At 50.7% G+C, this 25,466-nt stretch overlaps 2 protein-coding genes and 1 long non-coding RNA gene across 4 annotated transcripts; 2 read left to right on the top strand and 1 right to left on the bottom strand.

The window, feature by feature from the left end:
- Window positions 1–1,769: 1,769 nt before the first annotated feature.
- Arl2 (ADP ribosylation factor like GTPase 2) lies at window positions 1,770–7,975 on the top strand. 2 transcript variants are annotated; one of them, XM_046445296.2, is made up of 5 exons: window positions 1,770–1,911; window positions 4,847–4,957; window positions 5,036–5,198; window positions 6,680–6,760; window positions 7,547–7,975. In XM_046445296.2, exons 1-5 carry the CDS (start codon window positions 1,847–1,849, stop codon window positions 7,679–7,681), a joined length of 555 nt encoding a protein of 184 aa, XP_046301252.1. In that variant the 5' UTR covers window positions 1,770–1,846; the 3' UTR covers window positions 7,682–7,975. The 2 variants fall into 2 exon arrangements, with proteins under 2 accessions (XP_046301252.1, XP_058435467.1); XM_058579484.1 differs by having other exon boundaries at window positions 1,788–1,911; window positions 7,592–7,975.
- On the bottom strand, window positions 5,293–12,213 carry LOC124093113 (uncharacterized). The gene is made up of 3 exons (XR_009226859.1): window positions 12,096–12,213; window positions 10,649–10,808; window positions 5,293–6,786 (listed from the first exon to the last, which is right to left on the bottom strand). It is a non-coding gene; the product is annotated as an uncharacterized LOC124093113 (long non-coding RNA).
- On the top strand, window positions 11,858–24,899 carry Snx15 (sorting nexin 15). The gene is made up of 8 exons (XM_046445295.2): window positions 11,858–12,036; window positions 17,604–17,639; window positions 17,856–17,976; window positions 20,377–20,492; window positions 20,581–20,728; window positions 21,029–21,172; window positions 23,680–23,934; window positions 24,237–24,899. The coding sequence occupies exons 1-8, from the start codon at window positions 11,938–11,940 to the stop codon at window positions 24,341–24,343; spliced, it is 1,026 nt and encodes a 341-aa protein (XP_046301251.1). The 5' UTR covers window positions 11,858–11,937; the 3' UTR covers window positions 24,344–24,899.
- Window positions 24,900–25,466: the final 567 nt, after the last annotated feature.

Raw genomic sequence — 25,466 nt, 5'->3', positions numbered from 1 at the left:
AAATATTCATGAACAGGGCTTGAATTTCTGTAGCCTCAATTCCTGGAGACAATACAGCACACTCCTATGGTCTGAGCATTTCTCACTTTGATCTTAGTTGTGTGTCAAAGCCTTTGAGTAGGAGTTATGCTCATTTTCTTCTCTGTGTGTGCTTGACAGAGGGTAACTAGTGTCCACCCAAAGGGCTCATTCAGGCACCCTGTCTGTCCAGCCTTCATTTGCCCACAGTCTCCTTCTGCAAGATGGGAAACAGTCCCTCTTCAGGCAAACGCCAGGGAAGCACCTGGAAAAAACTGTTGGCCACACCTGAGTTCAAATCTTACCCTGGTTTCTTAAACTCTCTGGACTCCATTATCACGTCTACAAAAAACAAAGAAACTTCTCAGGGTCACAGGGAGATGAAGGGTAACAACCAGAGTGGATTGTAAATGGTTCCCCAGGAGTTTGCCATTATCTTCAGTGGCTGCTGATATTCTTTCACAAGCATTAGACAGGGGCTATTCCAGATTAATTACTCACATTTACCTTGTGAGCTGGGGAAAAGATTAAAAATAACACAAGGCTCTCTCACTTCTGAGTTTACAATGGACTTGTCCCTGGTCTCACCTTCCTTACATTCTCTGGACCTCTTGGGCACTAAGGTAAAGAAGGAAACACTAGGTTTGGCAATGTGGTGCAAACCTGTAATCCCAGAAGTTTGGGAGGCTGAGGCAGGAGGATTACAAGTTCAAAGCCAGCCTCTACAACTTAGTGAGACCCTGTCTCTCCTGTCTCAATATAAAATATAAAAGCAGGGGGAGTGGGGGGGGGAATGGGGTTGTACCTCAGTGGTAGAGCACTTGCCTAGCATGTGTGAGGCCCTAGGTTCAATCCCCAGCACCATGTAAAACTAAACAAAATAAAGGTATTGTGTCCATCTACAACCTATATATATATATATATATATATATATATATATATATATATATATATATTTTTTTTTTTTTAAAGGGGGAGAGGTAGGGAAGGAATTCTAGGACAAAGCCATTCTTTCAACAACAAATATTTATTGAGCACCTACTACATGCTGGTCACTGTACTAAGTAGCACCCGGACCTCAGTTTTCAATCCAAAAGGGCTGGAATTCTTTCTTAACACAAAGCATCTTAGGTGAGACAATTCTTTGTGTGGGCCTATTCCCTGCATTGCGGAGCACTTAATCCTCTAAAGGACGGGACTCTATGGTCATTGGAACAACACCAAAATGCTCTCGCACGCTTCGAAATGGCCCCCTAGGGGGCAGTATCGCCCTGGATTTAGAAACCCCGTCCCGCTTCCTCCAGGAGACTGGGAAAGGGGGAGGCCCCTTCTCCACTGTCACCGGCAAATTCAGGATGAGGTCGAGCGAGGCCCAAGGTGAGCAGGATGTGGCCCCTGTATCCGGGGAACTGGGCAACCCACTACTTCCCGGATGAGCTCGTCATCAGCCTTCGGGTACTTGGTTCAGGACCTCTTCGCAAGTACTCCCCACCGTACCAAGATACAACTCCATAACTTCAGCTTCCCGTTCCCGGCCGAGTCCTGGGATCTTGGGGAGAAAGGAATGGGGGTTTTACCTTGGTCCTCAAGAATCAGTCTTCGGGAGGCGCAGGGTTAATGCAGGGAGGCGCGTAGACACCTGAGCGCCACTAGAGGGACCACTGACACAGCTCAGCCGGGCAACTTTACGGTCACGTGGTGGTGAGGGCGGGTCCAAACAAGGGGCCAGGCCAATAGGCTGTGCTGTCGGTGGGTGTGATGGCCAATAGGAACAGGGAGCGGGGTCCCGGACTGTAAGAAACGACGACTGGGAGGGGGCTACGGGACCATGGGGCTTCTGACCATACTGAAGAAGATGAAGCAGAAAGAGCGGGAGCTGCGACTGCTTATGCTGTATCCTCCAGGACGCCGGAGCGCCGAGGGTAGTAGGGGCCCCCGCCGCGTGGGCGGTGCCAGGCGCCCCCTGCCGGGCGCGGGTGAGCGGCCGGCCGGCGCGAACAACTGCCCATTGTGCGTCACGCACGTGGGCCCTACCAATCGCTGGCGGCGGGGGCCGGGAGAAGGCCGTACCACCGGCTCGGGCCGGGCAGGGGGGACTCCGTTCCCAACGCCGAAGGTGTGGGCCTAACGGCGCAGCGCGCGACCGTGTGTCCCTATTGCAAGGAGGAGGTGGGGCTCGGAGGTGACTCGAACGTCACCGTCCGTCTCCGTCTGGCCTGAGCGTGGGCCCCTGTCCTCTCTGAGGCCCTGACCTCCTCCCCGATGTCCAAGGGTGCCGGGTCCTGGCCCCGCCCCCGAGGTCGGAATCCCGGGGGCGTGTGGGGCCAGCTCTGGGCTCTGCGCCCCGCGGGTGTGGACTCGGTCCACCGTGACTCTAACCGTCACCTCTGCTGCCCCGCCGCGCGTCGGTGTCCCCGCGGCCTGCGGCTTGTAGATCCGAGGGCCCAGCCGGCCTCCCGAGCCCGGTTAGCAGGCGCCTGCACTCCTGGCCCTGCCCCGTACGGCCGTGGGGAACCGGCGATCGCAGAGCTAGGCCGGCTTCACCCCCGGCCCGGAGAGAACATTGACGTGCGCACGTAACTTAATAAGATCCGCATCGCATTTCATTTAAAGAGCTCTGAGAAGGGCGCGGAGAAGTCACGCATTCAATAAGTATTTATTGAGCGCCTACTACGTGCTAGGCACTGGCCTAGGGGCTGGGGTGAAACAACCGAACCAAATCCTGCCCTCATGAAAATTCTGTAACGGGGGAAGAGAAAGAGGAGATCGCAAAGAAGTGAAATATGTAGTATGAATGGAGAAGAAAGTAGTTTAGGGAGGCCAAAGAAGGCCACCGTCTGGCCTGAGCGTACCTGACCTCCTGACCCAGTGACCGCTGGATAAAGACATGAAGGAGATGAGGAATATGGGGGCAGGGGGAGCCGTTTAAAGCAGAGGAAAGGCCAGTGGAAAGCCCTGAAGGAGGCACAATTGGTGTGTTCGGCAGATGCCAGGGAGGGTGGTGTGGCTGGGGAGGGTGAGGACAGGGAGCATCGCTAGGATGTTCTTAGCTCTCGCTTTAAGTGAGTACCAGGTGCCAGGCCATGAGCCGAGCCCAGTTAGGCAGCTGTCCTCATGCAGTTGATATAGAATGGTGGCTTGGACTAGGATGGAAGTAGTGAGGTCACGGAAATAGGGGGACGCCGTGATAGCAGGGCCAGCGGGAATTGCTGCTAGGTGGGACGTGAGAGAGGAAGTGAAGTGAAGCCTGCCCCCTGGGTTTCTGGACTGAGCCATGAGAAGACAGGAGCCACTTACCGAAATGGGGAGGAGCAGGTTCCCCGGGAAGTGATAGCTCTGAGCTCTGTGGGCCACATGTGTCTCTGAGATGCCTTGGAGTACCAGGTAGGCTGCAGGATACAGGGCTTACTAGAGGGGCCTGGGTGGGCGGCATCAGCACAGGGATGGTGTTTGAAGCTATGATCCTGGAGGGACTCACCTAGGGAGCACTGTGTGCACAGAGAAGTGAGTTGTGGAAATACAGATAAGTCAGGCAGGGCGCAGAGGAAGGAGGGTGAGCCACTGTTGTCAGGTGCTGCAGGTGAGGGCCACCGTCCACTCGGGAGCAGTGGGGAGATCTGGCGGACCCACTTGGCAAGAACAGGTTTGGGAAGCAGTGGGAGCCACAGCCTGCTGGGCCATGTGTTTAACAAAGAGCAGGGAAACAGAGGCTCTGGTGAGCGTGAACAACTGGCGAGGAGGTGTGCTGTGAAAGGGAAGGTAGGAGTCCCTGGGGCAGAGGACGGAGAGGGTTTTGTTTGCAGCACCTGAGGGGGAGAAACAATAGCATATTTGCCAGCTGCCAGGGATGATGTGGGGGAGAAGGAAAGATGGAGGACAGCATTAGGGAGATGGGGAGAATCTGGAGCCAGTTTTCAGGGGCTAAGGTCTCCGTGAGGTACTCTCCTCGCCTCCATTTTACAGGTTGAAGTCATTGGTCCCAGGTCCAGTGAGCAGCAAGAGGCACTAAGCCCAGGACCTCCCCCAGCCCCATCCCGGCTGCAAGGGCCTTAAGTGTTGGAAGGAGAGCAAGGTGTCTCTCCCGCTGGTGAGCTTATCCATTCTTCTGCTTTCTGCACCGGAGGTTGTGGAACATTCCAGAAACAGAGATGGAGGTTTCTGCCTCTGTGTATTTGCTCTTCCTTCAGCCCTTCAAAAAAACTAACTCCCTGTATTTCAGGCCTCCGTTCAATGTGCCTCTGGGAGCCTTCCCCGCACGGAGCTGAAAGCCCTCCCTACAGGGGCCCCGCGAGGTGTCTCCCTGGGGCTTGCCACACTCACCAGGATCTTATTTTCTCAGTTGCACTTTATCACAGTCTCCTCACTAAGAATGCAAGCTTCATAAGGGCAGGGACTTTGTCCCTCAGCACCTAGAGAGGGCCTGGCACATAGTAGGTGTTCAATCAATATTTTTTATATGAATTAAAGAGCTTTTGATTAGCAGAGATGATACAATTATATCTTTTTGTTGTTGTTGTTGGTACTGAGAAATGAACCCAGGGTGCTTAACCACCGAGCCACATCCCCAGACCTTTAATTTTTTTATTTTAAGACGGCCTCACTAAGTTGCCTAGGGCCTTGCTAAGTTGTAGGGGCTGACCGTGAAACTGTGATCCTCCGGCCTGGGCCTTTGGAGTCACTATATCTTGATAGTCCTATGCTTTCTCCAGGCCAGTTACGGGCCAGCACGGGCTCAATTCTCTTTGACATGATGGGAAATTGTCAGTCCCTAAGAATGACATCACCACTGGCATAGCACAGGGACTTCTCCTTAACCTGTGTGCCCCAGCGGCCTGGACAATGCCGGCAAGACAACTATCCTCAAGAAGTTCAACGGGGAAGATGTGGACACCATCTCCCCGACTCTGGGCTTCAACATCAAAACACTGGAGCACCGGGGGTGAGCGGGGCCTGGGGCCTGCCCCTAGGGGGGTGCGGGTGGGGAGGACCAGCTGACCACCAGCCGCTCTCTGCCCAGATTCAAGCTGAACGTCTGGGATGTCGGTGGCCAGAAGTCCCTACGCTCCTACTGGCGCAACTACTTTGAGAGCACTGACGGCCTCATCTGGGTGGTGGACAGCGCGGACCGCCAGCGCATGCAGGACTGTCAGCGCGAGCTCCAGAGCCTGCTGGTGGAGGAGGTGGGCCAGGCCGGGCGGGGGCAGCATGATCCCTGGGGGACACCTGGGGACCCGTAGTGCCAAGGGCAGAAAAAGCATGCTGTGGACAGAGACCTGGGTTTACATGAATTTGGTTTTACTGTGTCACCACCCTGAGCCTCAGGTTCCGTACTTGAAATGGGAACGACAAAACTCATACCAGAGGGCTTTAGGGAGCATCCTCAAGGTCAGCGTGCGAAGCTCTGGGAGGCAAGGAAGCCTGGCTCAGGAGTCTGCCACTGCGTGTGACCTCAGGAAGGCACTCAACCTCTCTGAGCTTCCACTTCCACATTCCTAAAATGGGGATCACAGTTAGGCTGATCTCATAATTTATTGTGTGGCCCCAACACCTTTTTTTAAGTAAGATTTTAGATTTACAGAAGAGTTGCAAAGATAGTACAAAGATACTCCCCCCTCCCTCACCCCACTTCCCTAATGTCAGCCCTGGTATACCTCTTAAACCAGGAAGCTAGTATTGGTGAGTTACTGTTATATAACTACAGGTCTTATTTGGAATTCACTATCTGTGTGTGTGTGTGTGTGTGTGTGTGTGTTTCACTGTTGTTTCCATTCGTGGGCTTTGTCTGTTCTGGGGTTTGATGCAGGTCACCTTGCTGCATTTAGTAGAAACCAGGCCTCTTGAGAGCGGTAGTGAAGTTGTGAATAACTCCAGGAACCACAGTGACATGTGGTCCCCTCCTGGGGGTGTCAGCGGATCCAATGAAGTCCTGGCTGTCAAATGCTGAGCCCAGGCCTGGCAGGTTGAGGCCAAGCAGGTCATGTCCACCCGCCCACATGGAAGGACTCCCAGTTGTAAATGCATAGAAATGACAGAATCAGAGGCAGACAGCGAAGCCTTTTGGGAATGGAACAATCAAAAGGGCTACAGCCAGGTGCAGTGGTGCACGCCTGTAATCCCAGAGGCTCTGGAGGCTGAGGCAGGAGGATCACGAGTTCAAAGCCAGCGTCAGCAATGGCGAGGGGCTGAGCAGCTCAGTGAGAACCTGTCTCTGAATAAAATAAAAAATAGGGCTGGGGGTGTGGCTCAGTAGTCGAGTGCCCCTGAGTTCAATCCCTGGTACCAAAAAAACGGGGCTATGAACACTTGGAAGAGGGAAGGTGGCCACTTGCAGCAGCAGACCCCCAGGAGGCTGGGATGCCTGTGTGGCGTGGGCTCGCCAGGCCACAGTCCTGAGCGGCAGGACTACAAGGGCTCAGGAGTCATCTTGAGTATGCCCTCCCTGCTTATAAAAGAGGAACCTGAGGCATAAAGGAGAGGCGCCCACTGGGGGTGGTTGGCTGGAACCAGGACCCAGGCGCAGCCCTGGGCTCTGCTCCACGTGGCTGCAGCCTCAGTGGCCCTGCCACTCTGCCCCCCTCACCTGGGCCTCTCCCGGAACCCACAGGCCTTGTCTAATCTTCAGGGTTGGTCTCTGACCCCAGTACCCTCCTCCTCCCTGCAGCGCCTGGCCGGAGCGACCCTTCTCATCTTTGCCAACAAGCAGGACCTGCCTGGAGCGCTGTCCTCGAACGCCATTCGCGAGGTGAGTCCAGTCCCTGGGGCAGCCTCCTGAAGAAAAGGGGCATGTTTCTATATTAATTTGTTTAAAAAGCACTTTTGACCCCTGCTGTGTGGCGGGACGTCTGTGGGCACCAGAGTCTCGGTGTCAGCAGGTTCGATGGCACAGTAGCCAGCGCACTGCAAGTGCGCCCCTTGTGATGCTCTTTGCGTGGATTCACTAGGTAGGAACTACTGTCGCCATTTTAAAAGATGGTTAAGCAGACTTAGACAGGTTAGATAATTTACCCAATGACACACAGCTAGAAAGTGGACAAGCCAGGATTTAAAAGCAGGCCTATCTAACCCTGGTAACTAAATCTTAACCATTAAACTAGTGCTCAAGCACCATAATGAGAAAGAGCTAGGTTAGAATGTTGGTTCTGCCATTTACTAGCTGTGTGACCTTAGGCAGGTTCCATAACCTCTCTGAGCTTTGGTTTCCTCCTTGGTAAAATGACCAACATAATCCCAGACTCATGAGGCCTTGGGAGGAGCAGATGAGATGTCATATGTAGGGTTTCTGACACAGGACCTGGTCCTAGGAGATGCACAGGGGCCCATGTTGCTCTTTTCACCATTGAGTGTCAGCAGTGTGGCCCTACAGAAAGCCTAGGTGCCCAAGGGGGTGGCAAACCCTCGTAGGAGGCTGCACAGACGGGGTGACCCCTGGACAAGGCCTTGAGGGAGACGCAGAGTTCCCTCGGGGCCAGGAGAGGGCAGGCCGGGGACCGGGGACTGGCCCCCGCCCACCAGCAGCTCCTGCCCGCAGGCCCTGGAGCTGGACGCCATCCGCAGCCACCACTGGTCCATCCAGGGCTGCAGTGCCGTCACTGGGGAGAACCTGCTGCCCGGCATCGACTGGCTCCTGGATGACATCTCCAGTCGCATCTTCACAGCCGACTGAACCACCTGGATGTCCCCACTCGCGGTCCAGGCCCCAGCCCCCCAGCTGCCACCGTGCGGAGCGGAGTCAGCCCGCCGGACTAACACGCCGCCCTCCCGGAACCTGCTGCTGCTACTGCCCGCTGCTGCTCTCCCACGGCAGGAGGCTGCACCCTCCAGGCTCCCTGGCTCCCCACCCAGCCTCCAGCTGCCACACCAAGAAGAGGGGCCTGGGCCGGCAGGGGCAGCCTCTGCTGCTCTGGAGGCCCTGGGCCTCATCTTGGGCTCAGCTGTGAGAATAAAGCACTCCTGTCCAGCTGCTGGCTGAGCCCCTGTGATTCACCCGCCTTGAAGACCACCTGGGGTCCTAGGGTCCGGCAGGGCGCATACAGGAGCAGAGGGTCATCTGTGCCAGAGGGACGCACAGAGTTGCCAAAGCTCAGGTCGGGGCTGCACCTGATGCCATCTGGAAGAGTCCAGGCAGGCTTCTCAAAGGAGGCAGCCTTAGAGTTGGGAATGGAGGAGGAGGAAGGGTCTGGGTAGAGAATGGGTGGCAGTTTACCAGGGCAACTACACCGCTCCTAGGTGGGAATCAGAAAAAGGCGCAGCCGCAGGCCTGGGCTCATGGCGCACAGGTTGTTGAATGGAACATGGGCTAAAAATGGCCTCCCTACTTGCTGTTGTGACCAGAACCCCTTGTGCAGTGCACACCCTGCACAGCTGTACATGGCAGTGCTGCTCAGGCAGAATCGCAAAGCAGAGGCAGGAAAGAGCAAGGGCTCTTGAGAATTGGGAGGGCATGGACTTGGGCACAAGTAGGCATGCAGGGAGAAAGAGGGAGGGGTCTGCATCGGGCAGGGATGGTTAAGGCCTTCCCTGAGGCATGTGAAGCCAGGCCCCCTGGACCTCAATCCAGGGAGCAAGGCTGACAGGTGTCTTCATGGCTGCTGTTCTAAGCACTACTCAGGGATCAAGGCAGCTAAAGACAGGCCTAGGGCATAGACCATCAGTGTCCCCTGACACTAGAAGCTGAGCCCCCAGGAGATTAATAAGTGGCCACCTCAAGCCCCCCCCAGCAAGTGGCACACTGACCCTGCACCCTGGCCACCATGCCCTGCTGCCTACTACACAGCGTGGGCCTAACCATCTTCAGCTTCTCTTTTTTCAAAATTCAAATACCAAGGGCGGTAACTGAGCTCTTGCTCATCTCTTAATGAGGACCTGCTGCCCACCAAGCCCACGGGACTGTGTCCAAGGGAGGAAGGACATCTTTATGACAGTTGGATGCTATTCGTAAAGATGAGGAAGAGACCCTGGGATTTCCATCTGAACTAGCACTAGGGTCCCTTCCCCAAGGGGTAGAGGTTCCTTTAGGGTGGGCAGAGGGAAGCAGATGTTGGGTGGCCAATCTTACGACATGCTCAAAATTAGGAACCCCTGCCCTGTCCTCCTTGAGGGACAGATGCTGAGGTCAGCAGCCTCCAAACCCTGTGGCCAGCAAACACTTGAGTCCCCGCAGCCAAATCCCAGCCCTGCCATGTGCTCGTGAGGCTGAGCAAGTTGCTTAATATCTGTGCCTCAGTTTCCCCATTTGGGGAAATACAATGGCACCTACCTCCCAGGGTTGGGATGAGGACCGAACTGGTTGGCGCCTTGTATGTCATAAGCACCAAGTGTCAGCTACCATTAGAATGAACAGTGTGGTCCAAGCCGTGTGCACTGTTACCCCATGCTTGTGGACATGCTGGTGGTCCCCTTAGCAAGCCACACCCCGATGGAGAAGGTGAATTACGCACAGCTGGGGGCCAGCAAGAGCGCAGCATGGTTGCTCATCACAGAGGTCTGGGTGGAGAGCCTGCCCTGCTGAGGCAGGAAGGATCCCAGCAGGGTCCAGCAGACCCCCGGACACAGGCAGCTTGGTGGCTTCCCCTCTCCCCGCTGTCTTCTGCTTAGGGAAAGGGCAGAGGGAGGGAGGGAGAGGGCTGAGGAGGCCAGGAGCCACAAGCTGCCCAGCAAGCTTCAGAGAGCAGCAGCCAGGTGTGCAGTGCCAGGGGACAGTGCCACACCCTCAACTGCTTAATGCTGCGTGGGTGACCTACCCGCGTTCAGGGCCCCAGAGTGCAATTCTATTGTCTATTTCCACCTGGAGCCTGCAGTACAAGGTTCGTACCTCCGAGTTCCAGGAAGAAAAGTCCCTGTCCTGCCAGTGCTTCACCACACTGTGGACTCAAAACTTTATGGTGCAGTTCAAGATTTTGTCTTCAGTGTAACACTGACTGGAGCAAAGGTGACCACGGTGCCAGGTTTGAAAACCCCGTTCTCCACTTGGCCCCAGGACAACAGTACCAATGTGTATCACCAGCCTGGAGAGTTCCAGAAAGGCTGACCCTAGAGCATATCAGAGCCTGGGGACTGCGGCTCCTCTGCCACCTTTACCGTGACTTCTTCCCTTGAACCAAGCCATGGTAGCCCCTGCTTCCTATGTTGTCACCTTTCCAGCTGGACGCTCACACGAATGCAACACTGTTGGGTTATAGGGAATTTTCCTAATGTAGGCACTGCCTTCTATAAGAGTCCCTCCTGTCTCCTCTATAGGGTGGCTCAGCGGAAAAAACACAGCTAGCTGTTTCATACCTAATGCATGAGAGACCAACTTAAATTCCCACTACCTGCAGCAATAGCTTGAGATGTGCTTGCAATGGGGTTTTTAAATATATACGTATATTTAGGAGGAATGCTGGGATTGAACCCGAGGCCTCCTGAGTGCTAACCATAAGCTCTATCACTGAGCTACACCCAGTGTGCCACCCCCGCCCATGAAGTTTTTGATAAAGTCTCTGCATCCTGAAGCTTCCATGATAGTCATGAAAAATTTGTTGGTCTCAAATTTTCACAGGGATATATCAATGATGATACTCGGCTCACATTCAGGTTTCGGTTTATCCAGGATCCAGGTACACTCGAAGGAGGCTTTTTCCATCTCACTCACCTCCTTCTCGAAGTTTTCCATGATTCTTTATCCCCCAAATTTGTAGATGGGATTGCTGGTAGTGGTGGAGCTGCCCAAATGTACACGTTCACTGAGGACAATTGTCTTTCCTCCTTTGATGTCTTGATGGCTTCCACCATACCTGTTTCTGGCTGCAAACCTGTAACGAAAACAAAAACAAAAATCCTTCCCTGCAGCCATTGCAGAAGATTCTCTTCTAACCCCTTTTCCCCCTTCTAGAGATGAGAAACTGGGTCTCAAGCAGTTAAAGGAAATTCAAACCATAAGAGTAGTGACTTAGAGTCCCCAAACAGCACCCTGCCTCTCTGGCATTGTTTTCACTGCCCCCACACTTACAGGAAACATGCATCCGCCAGTCCTGCAGAGGGAGAGAGGAATTTGGCGGTCTGGCACATTCTGAACACAATGAAAATTGGGTGGATGAGCTGGGCGCAGCAGTGCTCTAGTCCCACCTCCTCTGAGGCTGAGGTGGGAGTTCAAGACCAGCTTGGGCAACAGAGGGAGATCCCCAGCTCAAAACATTAAAGTAAAATACAAATAGGGGCTGGGGTTGTGGCTCAGTGGTAGAGCGCTTGCCTAGCATGTGTGAGGCACTGGGTTTGATTCACAGCACCGCATATAAATAAATAAAAATAAAGGTCCATTGGCAACTAAAAACATTTTTAAAATATTTTTTTTATATAAATACAAATAGCTGGGCGCGTTGGTGCACGCCTGTAATCCCAGCGGCTCAGGAGACTGAGGCAGGAGGATCTCGAGTTCAAAGTCAGCCTCAGCAATGATGAGACACTAAGCAACTCAGTGAGGCCCTGTCCCTAAATAAAAATGCTAAATAGGGCTGAGGATGTGGCTCAGTGGTCGAGTGCCCCTGGAGTTCAATCCTCGGTACCTAATAAAAATAATAATAATAAATAAAAGTTGGGTGGCTGGATGAAAGAAGGGAACAGGGGAGACGTAGTTTGGAGGTCGGAAAGGTGCCCCGATAGGATGCATTCAGTTCCCCGCAAAAATAAAACCAGCAGCTGGAACCTGTCCAACCAATCCTTTCTCTCAAAATTTACAACATTTGCGCTTCAACAACAACAGGGATCTTTTCAGACGCTCCCTTGGCCGCGTGCTACGTCCGAGAACAGCGTCGTCACTTGCGACCAGCTCCCTGGGCCGGAAGGAGCAGGGCGCAGGCCCGGGATAGGCGGCAGAGCGCAAGGGGCGGGGGTGGCGTGGAGGGGGTGCCTGCCGGCGGTCAACCCCGCTGTAGCGGGGTTGTCATGTCTCGCCAGACGAAGGATGACTTTCTACGGCATTATACGGTCTCCGACCCCAGGACCCATGCCAAGGGCTACACCGAGTACAAAGTAACCGCGCAGGTGAGGTGGGGCCCAGCGGGGACCTTACCCTTTTAAGTAGCCAGGGGGTTGTGCTTTACCTTAAGGGAAGGCGCTGTAGGAAGCTCCTTTTTTAGACGACAGAAATGGGTTTCCCCTTTAAGGAAAGCCTGTGGTGGGCGCTGACGTTGACTTCTTTCACCATCGGGGGCGGGGCCGTGGAAGGGCGTGGTCCTCTTTAAAAGGGCGTGGACACAGTTCCCGGACTTGTGAGGTGCGTGTGCCCACGCCCGACGCTTGCAGCCTGTGCCTCCGTCTGTGAGATTCTCAGACGTGAAAACTCTGGCTTAACCCAAACGTTAGTTAGTTTCCCAATTTGGGGGTAAGTTTCATTTATTGGTTTGTTGGATACCTAAAAACCCTTTAAAGAGTTTATTTCTTAAAAAAATTAATACAGGTCTATGGTTTAAAAAATTCACAATTCAAAAGGACTTGAATCTTCACGGTCATCGCAGGAAGAGGATAGGTAAAGGCCATAGTGGATGTTGGAAGCAATATTATAAGCACATTTTATAGAGACATGGAGAAAACCATGAAAAGAATTTAAGATAAAACGGCATAAGAGACTGCCTGTAGAATGATTTGTAAGAACCGGTAATAATGGAGACCCCATGAAAAGAATTTAAGATAAAACGGCATAAGAGACTGCCTGTAGAATGATTTGTAAGAACCGGTAATAATGGAGACCTCCAGGGAAAGTCTCTGGGGAAGGGGGTTGAGGAAGGACTTTTTTAGTGGGTTTTTTGTTTGTTTGCTAGGGATTGAACCCAGGGGCAACACTCTAACACTGAGCTACATCTCCAGCCCTTTTTATTTTGAGAAAGGGCCTCACTAAATTGCTGAGGCTGGCCTTGAACTTGTGATCCACCTGCCTCAGCCTCCTGAGTCACAGACGTGTGTCACAGCATCCAGTTTAGCGTTCGTATTTTATACTCTTAGAATTTTGGCAACAGGCAACTACTAAATGCAGAATCCTAGATGTTTTTAAAATATGCTTTCCCCAAATCTTTTATGTCATTCCCATGCCAAAAAACTACAAATAAAGAGATTGCCCCTGGTAGATGGGCAGGAGGGGTAGGGGGGTAGAAAGGATGTGGCCTTCTTCTGCAACCTTTGCCTACATGCCTCCTACTGACTTTTTAAACCAAGTAACATTTATTATTTGAGATAGTTGGGATGGGTCTATAGTTTTTTGTGGATTGGGGTGTTTTTGTTTTGTGCTTTCCAGTAATGCAGATTGACCCCAGGACATTGTGTGTGCTAGACAAGCCCTCTGTCATCAAGCTACATCTCCAACCCTACTTTGATATATTTTTATAAATATATCAAAAAAATCTTTTATAAAGATAAATTTTGCCTACTTGCTATCCCCATGTCTCTGTTGCTACCAGTTTGTTGATCCTTGAAAATAACTACATTTACAAGCAAATTAACGTGTCTACTTTAGTAGTATTATTTACACACAATGGAGTTGCGCTTCTGACTCTTTTTGCTTACTGGTGTTTCTAAGTGAGTTTTTGTGTTTTATTTTACTTTAAAATTTTTTAAGATTGCAAATAAAAGCATTCTGACTCATTTTTATTATCAAAAAAAATATTAAATTGAGACACAGTTTACATAAATGAGCTCAGTCTTCAATGTACAGCCTAATCAAATTTCACTAAAAGTATAATGTGTGCAAACACCACTCAGATGGAGAGAGACATTTTCATGACTCCAGAAAATTTCTTTTCATCTCTCCAATCACTGGTCACCCTCTCGAAGAGATCACTATACTCATCTGATTTCTGTCACCATTGATGAATTTGGTTTGTTCTTGAATCTCATATGAATGAAGCAATGAAACAAATATTCTTTTGTGTTTGACTTTTTTAACTCAACATAATATTTTTGGAATTCGTCCAGGGCTTTGCACATGCTGATCAAGTGTTCTACCAAGTTAAATCCCTGCCTTTTTTATTTTTTTGGTACCAGGGGATGAACCCGGGGCGCTTGAGCACTGAACCACATCCTCAGTCCTTTTTATTGTTTATTTTGAGACATAGCTGGCCTTGAGCTTATGATTCTTCTCCCTCAGCCTCCTCAGTCACGGGAATTATAAGCATGCACCACGACACACGGCCCCAGCCCTTTTTATATTTTGAGACAGTGTCTCCCTAAATTGCTGAGGCTAGCCTCAAACTTTCAATCCTCCTGCCTCAGCCTCTTGAGTCAAAAGGATTACAGGTGTGCATCACTACACCTGGCTCACCATTTCTTTATTACTTATGTTGAATATTTTGTTTTTTTCTTAAACGTTTTTTTAGTTGTTAAAGTGTATGAACTCTCATGTACAAAATTTTTTTCTGGACATATCTGCTCATTTCTCTTTGGGATACACATAGGAATGGTACTGCTGGCGTGTAAGATAGGTATACGTCTAGCTTTACTAGAAATTGCCAGAAAGTTTTCCAAAGTAGTTGCCCATGTCATGCTTCCCTTATCACCTGCACTGGAAATCAACAGGATCTTTAATTTTAGTTATTCTTGGTATGTATTTGGAGTATTAATTTGCATTTCTCTAATGAGTTGATATTGAGCACATTCTCATAATAATCTTACAGGTCTTTTTTGTGGGAGGTGCCTGTTCAAGTATTTTGCTCACTTTTTTCAAGCTAATTTTGCCATATTTATTCATACCAAATCACACTGTGTTGACAGGTAATGATTGAATACAGATACAGGCTGTCAGGAAAAGGGGAGGAGAAAGGGAGCCCTTAAAATAGGGGGTGGGGTTGCGGCTCAGTGGTGGGGCGCTTGGCTGTGTGTGCAAGCTGTGAGCATTTTGAGCGCTTGAGCTGACTGGACTGTGTGTACGTGTGTGTCCTTTTCACTAGCTCTGCCTTTTGATCCCACTCAGCACCTGAGATGGGCGTGGACTTCCAAGATGTAAGTTAATCTGCTGACCATAAGACATCTGGAAGCTAGACTCCACCCCCTGAAACCTAACCCCCCACACCATTGGGGTGGAAAAAGGGGCTTTAGAAGTCCTCCTTCTCTTTCTCTCTCTCTCTTTTTTTTTTTGTGTGTGTGTGTGTGTGGTGCTGGGGATTGAACCCATGGCCTTGTACATGCGAGGCAAGTACTCTACCAACTGAGCTATATCCCCAGCCCCCTCTCTTTCTTTATTTCTGCCTCCCTAGTGGGAGCTGGAGCTGGGGAGCCATCGCTGAAGAATCACGAGAAAGAGGTATTTTCCCTCTAGGTGTGGTTACTTCGTGCCAGCCCACATTCACCTGGAGTGAACCTGAACGACTGACTTAGTTGTGTGTTGTGGCAACTGGGTTTCATTCTCAGCCCTGCATATAAATAAATAAAATAAAGGTTCATCAACAGCTAAAAAAAAATTTTTTTAATAGGATAAAATGGCTGGGTATGGTGGCACATGTCTGTAATTTCAGCAGCTCCGGAGGCTGAGGCAGGAGGATCACAAATTCTAAGCCAGCCTCAGCAACTTGGCCAGGGACTGAGCAACTTATCAAAACCCTCTCTCTAAATAAAATGTATAAAATAAAAAGGATGGGATATGACTCAGTGGTTAAGTGTTCAATCCCTGATACCCCCCCCCACAAAAAAAAAGGATTAGGGCTCAGTGGTAGAACACTTGCCTAGCACATGTGAGGCACTGGGTTCGATTCTCAGCACCACATATAAGCAAATAAGTGAAATAAAGGTCCATCAACAACTAAAAAAAATTAAAAAACAACAACAACAACAAAAAAAGATTAAACACCAGGCCTTCTGAAAAGCAATAAGGAGCCTCTTTCCAGAGGCTGCTCTCAGGTGACACTCATGGAACTGCTGCATCTTTAAATTAAAGTCCTACATTAAATACGAATTATGTCAAAGTCACATTTCTGAGTACCATCCTTTGAGAATGACTCCCACCAGGGAGGCAGAAATAAAGAGAGGGAGGACATTCTAAAGTCCCTTTTTCCTCCCCAAGTTTGTGGTCTTAAAGCAGCTTTCACATGTTGTTAGTTATCTTCTGAACTGTGAGACAGGTACTCTTTTCTCAACTATTGATGTGGAAACTGAGGCTTACAGATATTAAGTGACTTGGCCATATTTTGCTCATTTTTTAAAAATTGAGTTGTCTTAACATTGATTTTGTAGAGGGCCTTTATATTTTCTGGATTTGAGTCCTTTATCAGGTATATATTCCTATTTTTTTGGGGGGGGTACTAAGGATTGAACCCAGGGGGTATCCCTCAAGGGTTTTTAAATATGGGCTTTGGGTTTGGTTTGGTTTTGCCATGTTTTAGGCAGGTCAGTTGTCAGAAGCCAAGGCCAGGTTTTCGTCTCAGCGCTCCCTTGCAGGCCATCCCCCTCTCTGAGCCTCCATGAGTTCATCTTTTAAATAGCATGTCAATGTGCCCCACTGCGATCTAGGAGAAGGAATAAGAAGCGTTTTAAAAACCGTCAGGTGCTGGGCTGGGGCTGGGCTCAGAGGAGGAGCACTCACCTAGCATGCATGAGGCACTCGGTTCGATCCTCAGCACCCCATAAAAATAAAAGGTATCAAGGGAAAAAAAACCTGTCAAGTGCTGCAAACTGTGGGACATTATTTTTATTTTTATTTTTTTTTATTTTTTTTAATATTTATTTTTTAATTTTCGGCGGACACAACATCTTTGTTTGTATGTGGTGCTGAGGATCGAACCTGGGCCGCAAGCATGCCAGGCGAGCGCGCTACCTCTTGAGCCACATCCCCAGCCCCCGGGACATTATTTTTAAATGATTATGAACATAACTTAAAACTGAATCTTCTTGTCAGCTCAGACCCAACTCTGCACTTCGAGGGTCACCAGCCTCAGAGGTGGCTTCTTCTGTGACTGGGGGTGTTGGAACGCAGAGGATGGGACTGGCTCCTGGCACACACATCTCCCTCCCTCCCTCCCTCCCTCCCTCCCTCCCTTCCTTCCTCCCTCCCTTCCTTCCTTCCTTCCTTCCTTCCTTTCGGTCTCCTTTTTCAATGCTGGGGATTGAACCTAGGGCCAGGTGCTAGCTAGGCGGGCGCTATTACCACTGATCTACATCCCCAGCCCTTTTAAGATTTTTTTTCTTTTAGAGACAGGGTCTCCCTAAGTTGCCCAGGCTGGCTTTGAACTTGGGATCCTCCTGCTTCAGCTGCCCCAGTGGCTGGGATTATAGGACGTGCCACCACATTCAGCACAGCCTCATTTCTTCAGAGGTTTGGGGTTCTTTGGTTTCGGGAGATACAGAGACTTGGCCTCTGAAGGCACAGGTTGAGAGCTGAACAGAGGATGGTGCAGTCTGGAGAGGCTTTAGGGATCCTCCCATTTGAAGGATGAAGGAACTAAGGCATGCAGAAGAAAAATTGCTCAAAATTACACTAAAGCCTTAACTTCAGGATGCCTTAGTGGCTGAAGGACATCTCCCTTTGAGGAGGACTGAGAGGTCCCTGGTGCCTCCTCAGCTGCTACAGTTTGGTGGGGTGTCAGATGTCTGTCTCTCATCTCATGTGGTTCTTGCCTTTACTTTCTCAGTTCATCTCAAAAAAGGACCCAGAGGATGTCAAAGAGGTGAGAATCGGGGGTGGCAGGGGGACCGTTCCCCAATTCCCCAGTTCCAGATCTGGAAGCAGTAGGGTTATAGGTAACTGTGAGGAGCTGGGCCCTTCCTCCCTGGCCCCTAGTGGTTGGGATGCTGTCTTCTCCTCACAGGCCCTGGGGCAGACTGGGTGGGGGGAAGGCTACTGCCCACCTTGCTGGCCAGGTTAAGTCTCATGCCCCTCCTAGGTGGTGGTCTGGAAGCGGTACAGTGACTTCCGCAAGCTGCATGGGGACCTGGCCTACACCCACCGCAACCTCTTCCGCCGCCTGGAGGAGTTCCCATCCTTCCCCCGTGCCCAGGTGTTTGGTGAGTGTCAGATCTGAGCTCTCGGCCCAGGACAGGAGAGTTGGGCAAAGGGGGCCATTGGCCCTTGGCTGGGCGATGGCTAGAGAGATGGGGCCCAGAACTATAGGCAAAGACATTTGGAGAGCTGGGTGGATCCTCTGAAGGGAAATGGAGGCTCAGAGAAGCCTAGCCCTTGTTGTGAGTTGGGCCCTTTAACATTCCTACCCCTCTCTCTCTCTCTCTCTCTCTCTCTCTCTCTCTCTTTTTTTTGTACTGGGGATTAAACCCCAGAGAGCCTTACCACTGAGCTACATCCCCAGCCCTTTGTATTTTTTATTTTGAGACAGAATCTTTCTTAGTTGCCAAGGCTATCGTCAAATTTGCAGCTCTCCTGCCTCAGCCTCCCATATCACTAGGATTGCAAGTGTGTGCCACCATGCCAGAACATTCCCATCTTTATTACCCCTACTTTCATGATGAGGAATCTGAGGTTCAGTGAGGTAAAGGGTCTTGGTCTGTGTCTTAGTTTGTTTCCTGTTGCTAATAGACACAATACAACAGACTAGGCAAATAATTAACAGAAGAGGTTTATATGTCAGGTGTGGTGGGCAGTGCCTGTAATTCCAGTGACTAATAGGCTGAGGCAGGAGGATCACAAGTTCAAGGCCAGTCTGGGCAACTTAGGGAGACCTTAAGCAACTTAGCAAGAGCCTGTCCCAAAATAAAAATATTTTATTTTATTTAATTTATTTTTTTTAAAGAGAGAGAGAATTTTTTTTTTTAATATTTATTTTTCAGTTTTTGGCGGACACAACATCTTTGTTTGTATGTGGTGCTGAGGATCGAACCCGGGCCGCACGCATGCCAGGCGAGCGCGCTACCGCTTGAGCCACATCTCCAGCCAAAATAAAAATATTTTAAAAGGGCTGGGATGCAGCTTGGTAGTAAAGCACCCCCAGGTTCAATTGCCAGTACCAGAAAGGGAGGAAAAAAAGTTTACTTTGGCTCATAGTTATGGCAGAAGATTTAGAGGCCACATCTGGTGATGGCCTTCTTGCTGGCAGAGTCCCCAGGAAGCATGGGGCCTCACATGGCAAGAGACAGGGACCTTGGCAGACACCTAGCCAAACTTTTTTTTTTTTTTTTAAGCGCTGGGGATTAAACCCAGGGCTTTGTGTATGCAAGGCAGGCAATCTGCCAATCAAGCTATATCCCCATCCCACAAACTCACTCTTGAGATAACCCATTTACCCATTAACCCACGGATCACATGAGTCCCCAGACTCACATGAGATATTCTTTGTATGTGTGTGTGTGTGTGGTGCTGGGGATGGAACCCAGGGCCTTGTGCATGCAAGGCAAGCACTCTACTAACAGAGCTATGTCCCCAGCCCACAAGGTGAAGGATGCTGTTACTTGCTACCACAGGAATACATCAGGCTACTCCCTCTAGCAACATAATAACTTTAGATAAATTTTAATAATATCTATACCAGCAGTGAGACTGCTGCTTGCTGTGTGACCTTGGGCATAGCACATCTCTGAGCCTTACTTTCCTCTTTATTATATCACATCCATCTGAAATGACTTTGTTTCTTGTTGATTACCTTCCTTCCCCATTACAGTGTCACATCCTTGAGAGCGGAGACTTTGTTTCTCTCATCCGTCTTGAACCCAGCATAGAGCAGGTGTTTAGTTAAACATCTGGGGTGCAGTGGTGCACACCTGTGATGCCAGCTACTTGGGAGCCTGAGGCAGGAGGGATTGCAAGTTTGAAGACTTTTGTTGTTGTTGATGATACTGGGATTGAACTCAGGGACTTGTGCATGGTAGGCAAGCACTCTACCACTGAACCACATCCCCAGCCCAGAATCAAAAGTTTGTGGGCAACTCAGCAAGACCATCTCTCAAAGTAAAATTTTTTTACAAAGGGCTGGGATGTAGCTCAGTGGTAGAGCACCTGCCCAGAATGCACAAGTCCCTGGGATAGATCACCAGCATTGACAGGAAAAAAAAAAAGAATGAATAGGGCCAGGTGTGGTGGTGCACACCTATAATCCCAGCATCTTGGGAGGCTGAGGCAGGAGGATCCAGTGTTCAAAGCCAGCCTCAGTAATTTAGCAAGGCCCTAAACAACTCAGTGAGATCCTGTCTCTAATGAAATATAAAAAGAGCAGGTATGTGGCTTGGTGGTTAAGCACCCCTGGGTCCAGTCCCCTGTACCAAAAAAAAAAAAATAAGAAGAAATAAAGAATGAGTAGGGAGATTGAGCCCTGCAGGAGGCATCTGGAGAGATTGCTGGGAGGTTGGGAGGAGGCCAGTAGGCTGCTCAGAGCCTCAGGCAGAGCCAGGAACAGTGGGCCTTGGTGTTAGAAGCCTCTGAGGTCACTGCTCTCCCGCTCCCTTGTCCTGGGACCTCAGGCCGGTTTGAAGCCTCTGTGATCGAGGAGCGGAGAAAGGGGGCCGAAGAGCTGCTTCGCTTCACCGTGCACATCCCTGCACTCAACAACAGCCCCCAGCTCAAGGAGTTCTTCCGGGTATGTGCACCTGCCCTTCCTACCACCCCAGCACCTGGAAAGCTTACCTGCCCACCAAGCTACACTCCCTCTGTTGGTCTTTCTGCAGGGTGGGGAGGTGACACGGCCCTGCGAAGTGTCCAGAGACCTGCACATTCTACCACCCCCTCTGATCCCCACACCACCCCCTGATGAGCCTCGGTTGCCCCAGCCACTTCCTGCAGAAAGGAGGGGCCTAGAGGAGTTGGAGGTGTCAGGTACATGAGAATGGGGGGAGGAAGCCAGAATTGGGGGACAGGAAGGCAGGGCTCCACACTCCTATCCCTACCTGTGATCATAGTGACAACCCTGTCGTGTCCCGTGCACCTGCTGAGGTCTTTGGATAGGTCATTTCCTGTCTTTAGTTTCAGTTTCTTAATCTGTAAAATGGGCACAGACCCTGATGATGGGCTTGTCTAGGCCTATTGCTGCAAGGACTTACTGAGAGGATCATCCCATTTTGAACTCTGGCGAGTGGTTTATGTGCAGGTGTTAATATCCCAATGGTCTGTCCTCAGCGGACCCCCCGCCGTCCAGCCCTGCCCAGGAGGCTCTGGATCTTCTCTTCAACTGTGGCAGCACAGAGGAGGCATCCGGCTCCCCTGCCCAGGGCCCTCTCTCTGAGGCTGAGCTTGCTCTCTTTGACCCCTTCTCCAAGGAAGGTAAGGAGCAGGGGCAGGCAGGGCAGGGGTTGCAGTAGCAGGTCCTTGGGGGCAAAAGAGGAGGCAGGACCACCAGCCAGCTGTTTGCAACTGTGTAAATCTGAGCAAGTTGTCCCTGTACAGTGAGCAACCATTGGGGAAGGAGATGAGCCATTTCTCCCTATGAAAGCTTGGAAGAGCAGGGTCACATTGCTCTGGAAGGTTTTAGCCTGTCCTGCAAGTCCAAGGTGGGGCTTCCTGGCTGGCTCAGGGTCCCCTGCAGATCCTGGAGGTAGGAGAAGCCTGTCAGTGGGCTCAAAGAGCAGCAGCCAAGGGAAGCCACTCTGCCTTGGAGGCCACCAGAAGCAGATGAGCTCCCCACACGGGACAGGGTCCTGAGCACTTTCCTGCTCTGAGACCAGGAACATGATAGTTCCCAACAGTGAGACACTGGGTTTTTCATTCAGAAATTCTCCAAGCTTCTGCTGTAACTGCAACCCAGGTGTTAAAGTGGTCAATCTCACTTTGGGATGATCGTGAAACAGTTTCTCTTTTTATTCCTTAGGAGTGTTTTTAAGCTGGTTTTGTTGGCCCTCCTTGTTTGCCCTTTGGTGGCCTTGAGGGCTGACCCCCCACCTTCTGATGAGTTTCAGGCATCTGAGGCCCAGCCTAGGAGAGGAAACAGCCTAGGCCAGCCTGTGTCAGCTCCCATCTAGCTGTCAGCCTCACCTTCCCCCTGGCTCAGGCCAGTGGCCAGTGGCCAGTGGCCAGGCCAGCAAGTGACAAGGGTGTGAGGAGCTTGCTTTTACTTGTTCTTCTTCCACACCTCCAAGGTTGGGGAAGGGGGAGAATGGATTGGGGGACAGAAGTGGTGGTATCACCGGGGATGTTGTACCATCCTCTGAGTGGCAGGCACCCAGATTCCCTGGCCCAGCTGAGCTCTCTAGGGTTCCTGGTGGAGGATAGGACAGCCACTGGCAGTTGCTGTTTTTTTTTTTTTTTTTTTTTTCTTTTGGTACCAGGGATTGAACCCAGGCGCTTTAATACTGAGCCACATCCCCAGCCCTTTTTATATTTTATTTAGAGACAGGGTCTCACCAAGTTGTTTAAGGCCTAAGTTGTTGAGGCTGGCCTTAAACTTGTGATCCTCCTGCCTCAGCCTCCTGAGATGCTAGGATTACAGGTGTGCGCCACCACACCCGGCTTGGCAGTTGCTTTGAAAGGCCCTTTACAGGTTGCACCCCTGAAACATTTACTGTGTCCATAGGAAAATTCCCCAATCCTTGTGTCCCTGTTGCTGAAGTGCAGTGTGCTCAGGCACTTCCTTCCCTCCTGCTCCCCAACAGTCGTGTATGCCAGGAGCCAGCACCCCATCTCTCTCTTTTTTTGGTTTATTTATTTATTTATATTTTAGATGTTGATGAACCTTTATTTTATTTATTTTTATGTGGTGCTCAGGATCGAGCCCAGTGCCTCACACTTGCTAGTCTGGCACTCTACCATTGAGCCACAACCCCAGCCCCACCCCTGCCTGTCTTCTTCAGACACTAAGCTCCTGACCTCAAGTATTTAGGGGCTCCACAAACTCTTGCACTCCCTGCTTCCTGAGCAACACAGGGAGGGCTCTAGGCCCAGCTGGGAGGGGCGACATCCTCCTGCCTTCCTGCCACTCATCTCTTCATGGATCTCCTGGGACTCCCCATTTGGATGGGGCTGGAGAAATGCCCACTCGTGCGTTCCCTCTCCAGGACAGGAATGCCATGGTGCTCCCTGCTCCTGTACCTTCCTGTCAAAGGCCTCTTCTCAAAAGACTCACTGACTCTGTAGCCACCTCATATGAAAGCCACAGGGAGGATCTCTGACCACCTCCAGGACGTCATGAGCCCTTCAGCCTGGAACATGAAGATGCCAGTTGCCCACTGCCCCTCGCCCTGGGGTTCTCAGCTGAGATTTCAAGATCTTGAAAAAGTCCTGGCGAGGGCTGGGGTTGTGGCTCAGGGGTAGAGCACTCGCTTAGCATGTGTGAAGCACTGGGTTAAGTTCTCAGCCCCACATAAAAATTAATAAATTTTTACAACTACAACTAAAAAAAGAAAAGAAAAGAAAAATCCCCGGAGGGTGTAGCTTGCCTAGCATGTGCAAGACCCTGGGTTCGATCCCCAGCACTGTCAAAAAAAAGAAGGACGGAAGGAAAGCAGCATTTTCACCCTTAGCCTGATAGCTGGTCTACCATCCTGTAACTGAACTTGTGGAGAAACTTTTGCATTCCTAGGCCAACCGGAGTCAGGAAAGAAATAGGACCAGTGAGTGACCCAGAGCTCAATAAGAAAAAATTAGTGTATACCTAAAGAATTAGGAGGGTAGGACTCTTTTTGCTATACTCAAGTGGCTTCTAGACTGTCCAGGCCCTGCACCCCTCCGCTGAGGACACACTGGTACCTAGATGGGTCACAGAGGTTTCGGAGGGGTCAACAGTCCCTGGGAAATGAAGGGCCAGTAAGGCTTGAATGCTCTTTTTCTGATTGCAGAAGGCGCAGGCCCCAGTCCCACCCACATAGGTGAGCTGGCAGCCATGGAAGTAGAGTCCACGAGGCTGAACCAGGAGCCCTGGGAGCCAGGAGGGCAGGAGGAAGAAGAGGACGGAGGAGGGCCTCGCCCTGCCTATCTTAGCCAGGCCACAGAGCTCATCACCCAGGCCCTGCGGGACGAGAAGGCAGGCGCCTACCCTGCTGCTCTCCAGGGCTACCGAGATGGTGTGCACATTCTGCTCCAGGGGGTGCCCAGTGAGTAGGGGCTGGAGGGTAGAGGGTCAGGCCTGGGGTCCTAGATGGAGCAGTAAGGAGGGGAAAGTGAAAAGCAAGCAAGGACCAGGAGCCTTTCTCCTCACTGCCTGATGACCGTGTCCCTTTGAGAAGATTATTTTCCTTCCTCTTGGTGGCTTCAGTTTTCTTTTTAGTAGAATGGGGAGGAGAGACATGGTAAGTCCCAGGGAAGGGAGAAGGACACATGATGCTGCTCTGTGAACCGTAAGGGCTAGACCAGGGGTTCTGGGCTCAAGTACTCAGCTGAGCCAATCTCTCCACAGGTGACCCGTCCCCTGCCCGCCGGGAAGGTGTGAAGAAGAAGGCAGCTGAGTACCTAAAGCGGGCTGAAGAGATTCTACACCTGCACCTGTCTCAACTGCCGCCCTGAGGAGTGGGCCTTCCATAGGACTCTAGCTCCAGCACTGCCAGCCTCCCCCTCTCCTTCCCCAGCAACCCCAGGGGCCATTTCTGTACGTAACTGGACCAAGGAACACAATGGCTCCCTGCCTGCCTGCCTTCTTGGAGTCAGGACTCTATATGTGCCAGTATCTATCATGATGTGGCAGCAGCAGGTCTCGTCATTAAAACTTGTCAGTTTAGCCATCTGGAACTGGGGTCTGCAGACTGCAGCCTACAGCCAGATCTGGCTCATCACCTACCTTTTTTTTAAGGCCCACAGGCTAGAATGGTTGCTACATCTTTTTAATGGTGTGTGTGATGGGGAATCAAATGAGTAAGAGTCTGTGACTAGTGAAAATTAAATGAGGGCTGAGGTTGTAGCTCAGTGGTGGAGAGCTTACCTGGCACTTGTGAGGCACTGGGTTCGATCCTCAGCACCACATAAAAATAAAGGTATTGTGTCCATCAACAACTAAAAGAATTTAAAAAATAATAATAATAAAATGAAAGTTAAGTGTCTATGAATAAAAATTGTTGGAACATAACCAGGCTCAACCACATCTATGGCTGCAACCAGCAGATTTGAGTAAGGCGACCAGCAAATCCCAAAACAGTTTTTCTTTTTTTTTCTCCATCATTCTGAGGATTGAAACCCGGGTCTCAGGCTTTCTAAGCACACCCACTCGATCTATCTGTCTGTCTGTCTGTCTTTCTCTCTCTCTTTCTCTAATGTTTTAGTTGTCAATGGACCTTTATTTAATTTTTATGCGGTGCTGAGTATCAAACCCAGTGCCTCACACATGGTAGGCAAGCGCTTTACCCCTGAGCCACAACCCCAAAACCCCTCTCCGCCTCTTTTCTGTTATTTTGCGAGTGGGTCTAAGTTGCCCAGGTTGGCCTGGAACTTGTCCTCATGCCTCAGCCTCCCTCCTCAGGACTGCATCCTCGGACCGCTGCACCTATCCCAAGACATTTTCTACTTGACTCTTTGCAAAAAAAAAAAATAATAATAATAATAATAGAATAGAGTATCTCCAGGGAAACAGTAGAGAAAGAGGTCGATAGAGCCAGTTTATTGAGTGAAAAGGAAGAGGGACGGAACCAAGACCGGG

This window comes from Marmota monax, unplaced genomic scaffold (genome assembly GCF_021218885.2).
Source record: "Marmota monax isolate L192 unplaced genomic scaffold, Marmota_monax_Labrador192_F-V1.1 WCK01_AAM20220418_F8-fsc00038, whole genome shotgun sequence".
In the NCBI taxonomy this organism is placed as follows: domain Eukaryota; kingdom Metazoa; phylum Chordata; class Mammalia; order Rodentia; family Sciuridae; genus Marmota; species Marmota monax.
This window is presented reverse-complemented; position numbering and strand designations above follow the sequence as displayed.